This window comes from Erpetoichthys calabaricus, chromosome 7, assembly GCF_900747795.2.
Source record: "Erpetoichthys calabaricus chromosome 7, fErpCal1.3, whole genome shotgun sequence".
Lineage (NCBI taxonomy): Eukaryota > Metazoa > Chordata > Cladistia > Polypteriformes > Polypteridae > Erpetoichthys > Erpetoichthys calabaricus.
In genome coordinates this window covers 86,812,164-86,824,673 of record NC_041400.2, presented here as the reverse complement: position 1 = coordinate 86,824,673, position 12,510 = coordinate 86,812,164, and the positions used below count along the sequence as shown (strand labels likewise).

At 39.6% G+C, this 12,510-nt stretch overlaps 1 protein-coding gene across 7 annotated transcripts in view; it reads left to right on the top strand.

The window, feature by feature from the left end:
• The window catches only part of elavl2 (ELAV like neuron-specific RNA binding protein 2), a 589,373-nt gene extending 583,641 nt beyond the window's left edge, over window positions 1–5,732 (top strand). For all 7 annotated transcript variants that reach the window (XM_051930137.1, XM_051930138.1, XM_051930135.1 and 4 more), the window contains one exon: window positions 3,394–5,732. In XM_051930137.1, the coding sequence (XP_051786097.1) occupies window positions 3,394–3,721 (328 nt within the window). In that variant the 3' untranslated portion in view covers window positions 3,722–5,732. The remainder of the gene's footprint in view (window positions 1–3,393) is intronic.
• The last annotated feature ends 6,778 nt before the right edge of the window (window positions 5,733–12,510 follow it).

The following is a 12,510-nucleotide window of genomic DNA, read 5'->3' as shown; positions in this document are numbered from 1 at the left end:
TCCAGCTCCATGCCTACAATAGAGCCTGCCTTCCTCACCAATTTGTCCAGGCATGAGGCGTCCCTCTTCTTTATGCTGCCTCCCAGCACACCACCGTGTAGAAGAGGGCGCTCGCCACAACTGTCTGATAGAACATCTGTAGCATCGTATTGCAGATGTTGAAGGACGCTAGCCTTCTAAGGAAGTATAGTCAGCTCTGTCCTTTCTTACACAGAGCATCAGTATTGGCAGTCCAGTCCAATTTATTATCCAGCAGCACTCCCAGGTATTAATAGGTCTGCACCCTCTGAACACAGTCACCTCTGATGATCACGGGGTCCATGAAGGGCCTGGTCCTCCTAAAATCCACCTCCAGCTCCTTGATTTTGCTGGTGTTCAGGTGTAGGTGGTTTGAGTCGCACCATTTAACAAAGTCCTTGATTAGGTTCCTATATTCTTCCTCCTGCCCACTCCTGATGCAGCCCACAAAAGCAGTGTCGTCAGCGAACTTTTGCACGTGGCAGGACTCAAGAGTTGTATTTGAAGTCCGATGTATATAGGCTGAACAGGACCGGAGAAAGTACAGTCCCCAGTGGCGCTCCTGTGTTGCTGATATATATAATATACAGTCATGGCCGAAATTATCGGCACCCCTGGAATTTTCCTTGAAAATGCACCATTTCTCCCAGAAAATTGTTGCACTTACAAATGTTTTGGTATACACGTTTATTTCCTTTATGTGCATTGGAACAACACAAAAAAACAGAAAAAAAGCCAAATCTGACATTTCACACAAAACTCAAAAACCGGGCTGGACAAAATTATTGGCTCCGTCTACTTAATATTTGGTTGCACGCCCTTTGGAAAAAATAACTGAAATCAAGCGCTTCCTAGAACCATCAACAAGCTTGTTACACCTCTCAGCTGGAATTTCCGACCACTCTTCTTTTGCAAACTGCTCAAGGTTTCTCAGATTTGAAGGGCGCCTTCTCCCAACAGCAATTTTGAGATCTCTCCATAAGTGTTCAATCGGATTTAGATCCGGACTCATTGCTGGCCACTTCAGAACTCTCCAGCGCTTTGTCTTCAACCATTGCTGAGTGCTTTTAGAGGTATGTTTGGGGTCATTGTCCTGCTGGAACACGCATGACCTCTGACGCAGACCCAGCTTTCTGACACTGGGCCCTACATTGCGCCCCAATATCTTTTGGTGGTCTTCAGATTTCATGATGCCTTGCACACAGTCAAGGCATCCAGTGCCAAAGGCAGCAAAACATCCCCAAAACATCTTAGAACCTCCACCATGTTTGACTGTAGGTACTGTGTTCTTTTCTTTGTAGGCCTCATTCCGTTTTCTGTAAACAATAGAATGATGAGCTTTACCAAAAAGCTCTACCTTGGTCTCATCTGTTTACAAGACGTTCGCCCAGAAGGATTTTGGCTTCCTCAAGTACATTTTGGCAAACTCCAGTCTGGCTTTTTTATGTTTCTGTGTCAGCAGTGGGATCCTCCTGGCTCTCCTGCCATAGCATTTCATTCAGATGTCGATGGATAGTTCGAGCTGACACTGTTGCACCCTGAGTCTGTAGAACAGCTTGAATATGTTTTGAAGTTGATTGGGGTTGTTTATTCACCATTCTGACTATCCTTCTTGCAGTCTTTTATCAATTTTTCTCTTCCGTCCACGTCCAGGGAGATTAGCTACAGTACCATGTGTTGTAAACTTCTTGATTATGTTGCGCACAGTGGACAAAGAGGAACATGAAGATCTTTGGAGATGGACTTGAAGCCTTGAGATTATTTTTCCACAATTTTTGTTCTCAAGTCCTCAGACAATTCTCCGCTCTTCTTTCTGTTCTCCATGCTTAGTGTGGCACACTCAGACACACAACAGAAAGGTTGAGTCAACTTTTCTCCATTTTAACTGGCTTCAGGTGTAATTTCTATATTGCCAGCACCTGTTTCTTGCCACAGGTGAGTTCAAACGAGCATCATATGCTTGAAATAAAACTATTTACCCACAGTTTTGAAAGGGTGCCAATAATTTTGTCCGGCCCATTTTTGGAGTTCTGTGTGACATGTCAGATTTGGCTCTTTTTTTTGTTTTTTTGTGTTGTTCCAATGCACATAAAGGAAATAAACATGTATATAAAAAAACATTTGTAATTGCAATAATTTTCTGGGGGAAATGGTGCATTTTCTGGGAAAATTCCAGGGGTGACTGCCATGACTGTATGTATGTATATGTGTATATATATACCATTCTATGATCTGCTTCTCGCAACTGAAAGAGGGCACGTGGCGGATGATAGCCGACTTGCTGACCAACCACAAGCGTTACCTGGTAGGTAACCACCCATACAATCAGATTGTGATTCAGACTACGAATGCCGTGAATGTAATTACCCCAATCTACATGCTGTCAAATGAACGAACCACACGCCGTGGCGCAACATTAGGGGCTTCGCCTCTAGCGTTGACGTCCGAGGTTCAATTCCCATAAGGGAGTGCAGTGAGTGTGTACGCCTGATGAGCCCAGAATTAGGGCGAAACACGTGTCGCGTACTGTTTGCATTATTTGACAGTAAACTATTTCAACCATATAGATATATATATATAGTGTGTGTATGTATGGCATGGCTCTACTGGTTATTGTTAAAGTACACCTGCTCATGTTCTGCTGGAACAAAATGATATATAACACTTGAGGTAAAATTTCAATTTCAGTCAGACTTCAAAAACAAACAAAAAAGGCTTAGAACTTAGTGGGTTCGTGGTTTTGTCTGCACTTTATGCACAATGATTATTTTTAATTTTTTTTCAAAGCATTATCTTACATGATATATTTGCAGATATCTTCTATTGGTGCCCCTTGCATGTATATATACAAATCTTTTGTTGTGCAGTCATCATTAGGATTCATAGAAGGAAGTTTTTAGTGTTTTATTTACCCGTATTCCATTTGCTGTTTAAAGCGATATGAATATTTATTGTGAATGCACAATATGCATATATTTTGGACCAACAACTCTACTCTTGTGTTCATGTTGGATGTCTCTGAAATATTTACTTGAACAGACCACAAAGCAAAACTGCCAGTGCAGAAAGTGCATTTACTCAGGTAACAAGTCTGAAATAAACATGTTTGTCATTGTTTTGTGGTTGCGACCAAAAGCAGTTGTATATTACATTTTATTTGATCACAATTACAATGAGACTAAATGTCTCTTGTGTTTCTGATGTTGATTGTTTTTAGTTGCTGTTTCAGGTGATTAGGCACCATGGATGGTACAGTGTATAATGAACTTTAATAGTATTCATTATAAAATTTTTAAAAAATGTACAGTATATGATAAGCTACCATTTGTCAGTTTTATGAAAAAAAAATTGTTTTCCTTTAATTTCTTCAAACAGGTTTTCTCCAGTGACCATTGACGGAGTCACAAGTTTGGCTGGAATCAACATTCCTGGACATGCTAGCACGGGATGGTGCATCTTTGTGTACAACTTGGCACCTGATGCCGATGAGAGTATCTTGTGGCAAATGTTTGGACCCTTTGGTGCTGTCACCAATGTAAAAGTAATACGTGACTTCAGTACAAACAAGTGCAAAGGATTTGGGTTTGTCACTATGACAAACTACGATGAAGCTGCAATGGCAATAGCAAGCCTAAATGGTTATCGTCTTGGGGACAGAGTTTTGCAAGTTTCATTTAAAACAAACAAAACACACAAAGCTTAATGGTTCTTCGGTTTATATTAAACTACAAAAATACAGAGTTAAATTTTTACATTTAATAATTCTTTGTAAATATGAATGAAAGGCTTGTTTTTTTTTTTGTTTTTGTTTTTTTTATTATTATTATTGCTGGTCTCTGACTTAGTCTTAAATATTTTATGTTTAGAAAAGCAGGATTTTACCTGTTGAATCTGATAACCTTCTTTGAAGGTGAACCTTTTAATATTATGGGTGAAGTATTTTTTTTTGGTTGTTAACTGCTTTAAAAACAATGTGAAAGTCTTTCTGTTTATTTTGATGCCTTTGATGCATTTGCTGTTTAAAATAATATATTTATTTTGAGCTTAGTTCCTTTGTTAAAACCAGTATTTGAGTTTGTTGGTTGGGTTTAGGGTGAGATACCTAATGCTTATTGTAAGATTATTGGGAAAAAAAATTTCATATAGCAGTACCTTGCCAAAGAGCTAATAACCTCTTTGATGTGGGTTAAAAAGCATCTATTTTTATATAAAATAAAATAAAAAATTTGGAGAATTTTTACAGGACCTGAAACAAATATTTTGACTTGATACTTTGAAAAATGCATTCATATGACACCTAGTGAGCTTTTGAAACAGAAATTTACAGTGATTTGGAATTTCTTGAATGATTAATGATAGTTAAATTTGAATTGTTTGTATTATCTAAGGCTGTAGACTCAACAGCACTATTGGCCTTATTTGCTTAATCATCAGCGGAAAGTGTAATCATCCTGGTTATTCTACAATGATCAGCTCACAGTATTTTGGGAGGGTTGTGGGGCTAGCAATTTGAGAAAGGAATAGGTGGCAATTACAGCAGTGGCATGTAAATTGTAGAGTTTAAAAAAAAGGGGGGAAAATAATCAGTTCTTCCTTACGATTTCCCTTCAAGAGAGCTCATGGTGTTTAGTGATGTACTTGCTATATTGTTAGAGACCTGTTTTGTGTTAATATTTAAAGAAGGTTTAACTGCTCCTACAAATGCCAGGTAACTCTTCAGGAAAAATGTATTAAAATAGTGGTTTAAAGAAAGAGTTGGAAGGGATTACACCTGAGCTTTAAAAGTTGTGTAAATACAAATCCATTTTGACTTTATAATTTAGATTGAAAACTTGTGCTTTTGTTTAATGTGGTTTTCTTTCTCTTCAGAAGTTAAATGCCAAATGATTTGTTTTTATTTCTTGTTCTTAGTTTTGTGTTTATTGGCTTATTGTATGTTTACATTTTAACTGGACTTGATTATTTTTTGTCAAAAACCATATTTACAGTGCATCAAACTTGTCTGTTTTGTCTGTAGTCTTGCTTCTGCTTAAGCTATTGTTATTTTTTTATATCTAAATATATACATGTTACAAATATAAAACATTTTGAACAAATTTGCTTAAGTCTTTCATAAAGAATTTAATATGTACGCTGTTGTCTAAATGCTTAAACTTTTTGGACGGAGAGTAAAATTTTTGACTATCTCAAATATTTTCTTCATACCATTTAACCAACAAAGGCAGAGAAGACTTGGTACATCCTTTGTTTTGATGCACTGATTACTGTAGTTATGTCCAGCTTTGTATACTGATTACTAATAAGCTTCCCCTTAGAACAAGCAGCGTGCTATGCATACATATGACTTTTTACAATTTAGGAATACATATACCGTGGATCACAGAATGTTGTAATCATGCAACTTTTTGTGCTTACCCAATGAATGCTTTTGCAATGTTTTTAGTCTAAAAAGCATTCATTTTTAGAATATTGATTTGTAAAGTTTGCATCAGAAAGCAGGCTTAAGTAGCACGCTAGTGGCAAAGCATTAAAAATTTTACTCTGCTGTTTGTCAAAACATTTCTGTAAGGTAGAAATTTATTTGAAATTGTACTGTATAATTCAGTTCACATCTGTTGGAAGAGAAAAGTCTTCTGTTGTACTTAAAAGGATGTACTTTTTTTTATATGTTGTATTTTTCATGTTCAGTACATCAATAAACAAGTTGAAGGGAAATGTTATGTGACAATGTTTTCTCCTAAACCTTGTTCCTTTGGTGCCTTCAGTTGCCTGCACATATCCTGTGATGAACATGCATAAGCTAAAGATGCATCACTTCACAAGATCTGCATTAGAATTTATTAGTTTATTCCAATTTCACAATCATTGCGTCATTCTTATTTTGTTGTGTTATCTGTCCTGCAGATATTTCTAAGAAATGTATAAATTTGTGTTCTTAATGAAGTTTTGTCACTTTATTGTATCAAAGTTCAGATTAGCAAAGGGAAATAAAGACGGGTGCAAACAACATTGAATGCTAAAGGGAAGTTATTACTGCAGTTTTCACTAATGTATTAAGCACTAAAGCAGCTGGGAAACTTTTAATAGTGCCTAAAGACTAAACAAAATGTTAATTGAGCAAGCTACTGTTTATTTAAAAAAATAAATAAATAAAGAGGGAATTGACAAATGAAAGTTAAGCACTTAAAGGCTTGCAAAAGATGCAAATAAATACTTCAGAATCTCTTTGAATAACAGAATGAAAAGGGGGCCAATCATTAAACAGATCAGTTAAAAGTAAAAATGTTGCATTGATTATGAAACTGGGTATAAAACTTGTTGCCACCTGGGTTCCTCAGGACTGATGTTGGGAACCACTAGATAAGTGAAGCTCATGATCACCCTTTTTAAATTTTATTTTTTTCAGGTTTTGAGATGCTTATTTCAGAAACATTCAAGTTTGATCTTGAGATCATTTGTTTTTTAGATCGAAACATGTAACTGGCTCAAGAATAAAACTCAATGACACAAATGTCATCCAATCCAATTATGAGCTAAGTTTTAAAAGGCAGACCTTTATATAAAAAAAGAGTAACCCAATTGCAACACTGTTGAGAAGGGTGTGAAGAGTGATGCAGAAGACAAGGCAGGATAGTCTCAATACAGGGCAATAAACCCTTGGGTTTGCCAGATGACCCGTTAATCTTCAAAACAGATTACTCAGTAGATCAGATAATAAATTTTGTCTTTTTTTTTTTTTTTCCCAATAAAAAGCATTGCCAGGAGTGATTTCACTTCAAGTATTCTGTGACAGACTCTTAGTGATATAAGGTAAAGAAAATCAACATAGTCAGTCCTGTGGTACCTCTTTGGCTGCATATTTTATTAAAACCAGGTTTACAAATGAATGAGTCACTTTTGCATATAAATGTTAAATTACCTGTCTTTTTTTATTCTGCATTTAGGAAAGTGCTCTAGTAGTGTTTACGTGTCTTGAAGGAAATTGATTTTTGCCATAGTTTTAACAATTATGTCGTTTTACAGTATTGTATGATAGATAGATACTTTATTAATCCCAAGGGGAAATTCACATACTCCAGCAGCAGCATACTGATACAAAAAACAATATTAAATTAAAGATTGATAATAATGCAGGTAAAAACAGACAATAACTTTGTATGATGTTAACGTTTACACCACCGGGTGGAATTGAAGAGTCACATAGTTTGGGGGAGGAACGATCTCCTCAGTCTGTCAGTGGAGCAGGACATTGACAGCAGTCTGTCGCTGAAGCTGCTCTTCTGTCTGGAGATGACACTGTTTAGTGGATGCAGTGGATTCTCCATGATTGATAGGAGCCTGCTTAGCGCCCGTTGCTCTGCCACAGATGTCAAACTGTCCAGCTCCATGCCAACAATAATGGTTAACATATAAAATTATGGCAAAAGGGCGGCATGGTAGTGCAGTGGTAGCACTGCTGCCTCGCAGTAAGGAGACCAGGGTCCACTTCCCAGGTTCTTCCTGCGTGGAGTTTGTATGTTCTCCCCGTGTCTGCATGGGTTTCCTCCCACAGTCCAAAGACATGCAGGTTAGGTGCATTGGCGATCCTATTATCCCTAGTGTGTGTGTGCCCTGCCCAGGATTGGTTCCTGCCTTTTGCCCTGTGTTGGATGGGATTGGCTCCAGAAGACCCCTGTGACCCTGTAGTTAGGATATAACGGGATGGATAATGGATGAATGGATTATGGCAAAAATAAAGCTTTTGATTTGTTTTGTAAATATCATAATTGTACATTTTCCTAAATCCAAAATCGCAAAAATAAATAAAATTCTAAAGGTAGTTAAACATTAGATCAGTTAGAAGTAAGACCAATCGATTTGTGAAACTGGTTGAAGTAAAAGCCCTGGTCTAAGGTAATGGTGAAATACCAAAGAAGGAAATTCCAAGAGCATCATAGGAGACCAGGGCAGTTGTAAAATATGAAGTGGTTCCTGGAGCCCTAGGGGTTTGCACATAGGAAAGCTGTTGGAGACTGGAAAACAATTTATATTAATCTTATTATTAAATAAAAGTGGCGCACTCATCAAATGTTATGGTTTTTGTTATACGATAACGGCTCAGTTCAAAGTGCAAAATATAGAGACCACACTGGATTCAAACCTATTACCTCGTGATTAGTAACCAGTAGCTTAACCACTGTGCAATCTGTGCAGATCCATGACAGAGCAGCATTACAACTGTGACAACTGGTTGAAAATGAAAAGCGCAAACCCACGTATGCAAACGTCTTTTACTTTGTACCAACTGATACTTGAGCTGCAGCAACATGTCAATTGAGCAATTTCTTTTTCTTGAATTAAAGTATACTTGTTTTGTCATACCTTTTGTGAAAGTGTTTTTTGGATGTTTGGGCTTCACCCATCCTACACTTCATGTCAAAATTGTTATTACTGTAACATATGAAAATGTTTCAGCTGTGTTCAGAATTTGCCTCGCATTTCCTCTGTCATTCTATATTTATATAGATCGTGTTAGACACGGAACACATGAAATGTACGCATTTCAAATCATGGTATTTTATTACCTACTGTATATAATTCCTTAAAAATGCATTGCCAGATAAACACTTCAAAACATACATAAGCTGTGATTATTCCGGCAAGGCAATGCTTTCATCTGACTGAATGGAGGGTGGGGGTGTAGCAGGCTCCGTTCTGCTTAACAACACACTTGCAAAATAAAAGAGGGCTATTAGTGCAGCGATAAGGAGCTACGAGCTTCTTGGCTTATGTTGAGAAAATTTTAAGGAGATCAGGGACAACAAAAAAAATTTAGCTTCAGGGATTCTAGTGTTAATTGTGTTCTACACCCCTGAATGCCACATACATTGATCGTGCCTCAATCTTTAAGACACCATCCAATCTTCAAGTCCATGTGGCCGGAGGCCCTGCCTACTCAACAGCCACCACAGGGCCTATACAAGGTGATGGGAAATGTTATGCATGTATACACAATTAGCCAAAGGATGTGGAAGCAAAATAGAACACAGCTTGAAGAATCCCAAACCCCAAAGTTGCAACACACGGAAGCACAGACGACATGGTGAAATGAGCTGAGTTTTATGATGTCCAAGAAAATGTTGTCCAGAGTGATGAAATCAAGAGGTGCCAAGTGTTTTCACAAAGTGTGTTGACCTTAAAAGGGAAGGGTTTCAGAAACAAAGTGCCGGTTACTTGCAGACAATGCATAAAAAAGAAAACTTGAAAAAAAGACAAAAATCCTATTTAAAAAAAAAAAAAAAAGGATGGAGGCTCAAAGTGAGCAACAAACAAAAAAGGAAAATTTGAAAAAAGAGGGTTTCCTTGCAAACTTAAGAAGTGTCAGTCACCTGCACAGGTTGTAAAAATCTTGATAAAAATATTTTAATAAAGAAACAACAAAAAAAAAATCCCAACATACCCTAACAGATCAGTCCGCTATAGTGAAAGGCGTAAGAGCAGCAGAAGACCATCTGTCTGGGGAGTGACTGGTTGGCTGCAGCTTTCGTCGACATAGGGGATGCCCAGCAGTGGGTGCCGATGCTTGACGCTGCAGCCCCCAAACAAGGCGTGCAAGTTCTCTGCTCCTAGGGCGATGTTGTCAAATCACTTTATTGTTGCATCATTTAACAGAAATTTACAGGTGAGTGAAAAATTTGTGCGCAAGGGTCCACAACAGTAGAGAAATATTTTGATTTGGACATGTTAACGTCAAAATCTCCACTTGCTGCAGGGATATCGAACTGTTGGCCTTAAGTTTACGTCCCTACTACTTGCCCAGAGAGTTTGGACACGTCATTGCTGTTATCGTTTACATCCCTCCTCGGGCCGACGTGGAGTCAGCGAGTGACATCATCCATTCCGCTGTTGCTAAGTTACAAACGCAGCACCCTGAGGCGCTTGTGCTAATCGCTGGAGACTTTAACCATGTGACGCTGGACAAAACATTACCTGCATTCTCCCAGTATGTGAACTGTAACAACCGGGGAAATAAGACTCATACAGACGCATACAGTGCCACCCCGCTGCCTGCGCTTGGGAAAGCAGATCATAACCTGGTTCTGCTTCAGCCTCACTATAAACCAAAAGTTAGAGTCCTACCTGTAACCACACGATCATTCAGGAAGTGGACCCCGGAGGCTGAGAATACTCTGAGAGAATGTTTTGGAACTACAGACTGGGATATCCTGCAGGGATCTCATAGTGAGAACATTGCGAAAGTTGTTGACTGCACTACTGACTACATCAACTTCTGTATGGACATTGTAGTTCCAGTAAGAACAGTACGCTGCTATGCTAACAACAAGCCATGGATTACAAGTGACATCAAGGGCCTTTTGAACCAGAAGAAAAGGGCTTTTAAAGGCGGTGATCAGCATGAGCTCAAGCGCGTGCAGAAGGAACTCCGAGTCCAGCTCAGGGCGGCGAAGGAGCAGTACAGGAGAAAGCTGGAGCAGAAGTTGCAGAATAACAGCATGAAGGAAGTGTGAGATGAAATGAAGATCATCACTGGCTGCAGCTCGAAGCGGGGTACCACCATCGAGAGAGACGTGAAGAGAGCAAACCAAATGAACAACTTCTTTAACAGGTTTGACCACCCTAACACACTCTCACTCTCACCTCGAAGTATTGCACCCTCCACACATCCTTCTGCTGATACCAGCATAGGAAAGACATCCCCACCCATAATTACAACAGCGCAAGTGAGCAGAGAGCTGAGGAGACTTCGTGCCAGCAAAGCAGCGGGTCCAGATGGAGTATCGCCATGACTGCTGAAGGTCTGTGCATCGGAGCTGGGGGGTCCTCTACAGCGCATCTTCAACCTGAGCCTGGAACAGGGGAGAGTCCCAAGGCTTTGGAAAACGTCTTGTATCACCCCAGTCCCAAAGGTATCACGTCCTAGTGAGCTGAATGACTTTCGGCCTGTTGCTCTGTCATCACATGTGATGAAGACCATGGAGAGGCTGCTGCTTCACCACCTTAGGCCACAGGTTCAACACGCCCTCGACCCTCTGCAGTTTGCATATCAGGAGAAGGTGGGAGCGGAGGATGCCATCATCTATGTGCTACACCGATCCCTCTCTCACTTGGACAGAGGCAGTGGTGCTGTAAGAATTATGTTTCTAGACTTCTCTACCGCCTTCAACACAATCCAACCTCTGCTCCTTAGGGACAAGCTGACAGAGATGGGATTAGATTCATACCTAGTGGCATGGATCGTGGACTATCTTAAAGACAGACCTCAGTATGTGCGTCTTGGGAACTGCACGTCTGACATTGTGGTCAGCAACACAGGAGCACCACAAGGGACTGTACTTTCTCCGGTCCTGTTCAGCCTATATACATCGGACTTCCAATACAACTCGGAGTCCTGCCATGTGCAAAAGTTCGCTGATGACACTGCTATCGTGGGCTGTATCAGGAATGGGTTGGAGGAGGAGTATAGGGACCTAATCAATGACTTTGTTAAATGGTGCGACTCAAACCACCTACACCTGAACACCAGCAAAACCAAGGAGCTGGTGGTGGATTTTAGGAGGCCCAGACCCCTCATAGACCCAGTGATCATCAAAGGTGACTGTGTGCAGATGGTGCAGACCTATAAATATCTGGGAGTGCAGCTGGATGATAAATTAGACTGGACTGCCAATACTGATGCGCTGTGCAAGAAAGGACAGAGCCGACTATACTTTAGAAGACTGGCGTCCTTCAACATCTGCAATAAGATGCTGCAGATGTTCTATCAAACAGTTGTGGCGAGCGCCCTCTTCTACGCAGTGGTGTGCTGGGGAGGCAGCATTAAGAGGAAAGACACCTCACGTTTGGACAAACTGGTGAGGAAGGCAGGCTCTATTGTTGGCATGGAGCTGCACAGTTTAACATCTGTGGCAGAGCGAAGGGCACTCAGCAGGCTCCTATCAATTATGGAGAATCCCCTGCATCCACTAAATAGTATCATCTCCAGACAGAAGAGCAGCTTCAGCGACAGACTGCTGTCACTGTCCTTCTCCACAGACAGATTGAGATCGTTCCTCCCCCAAACTATGCGACTCTTTAATTCCACCCGGGGGGGGTAAACGTTAATATTTAACATTATACATAGTTATTGTCTGTTTTTTCACCTGCATTATTATCATTCTTTAATATTATTTATTGTATCAGTATGCTGCTGCTGAAGAATGTGAATTTCCCATTGGGATTAATAAAGTATCTGTCTATCTATCTGATTGCAAATTTACATAATGAAGTATGTAGATATCAATTCAGCAGTCACAGACATGTTCAAATAAACCTATTACAACAATTAGATATACCAACAATTTATACATAACACAATGTATACTAGTAACACAAACAAGTTGTAGTGTATGTAAGAGAGAGGAGTGTCACTAATGGTTAGTATAAGTTACTATGCAGAGTTCAGCGTCTTAACAGGTTGATGGAAGATGCTGTTTCAGAGTGTTTTGGCCCGGT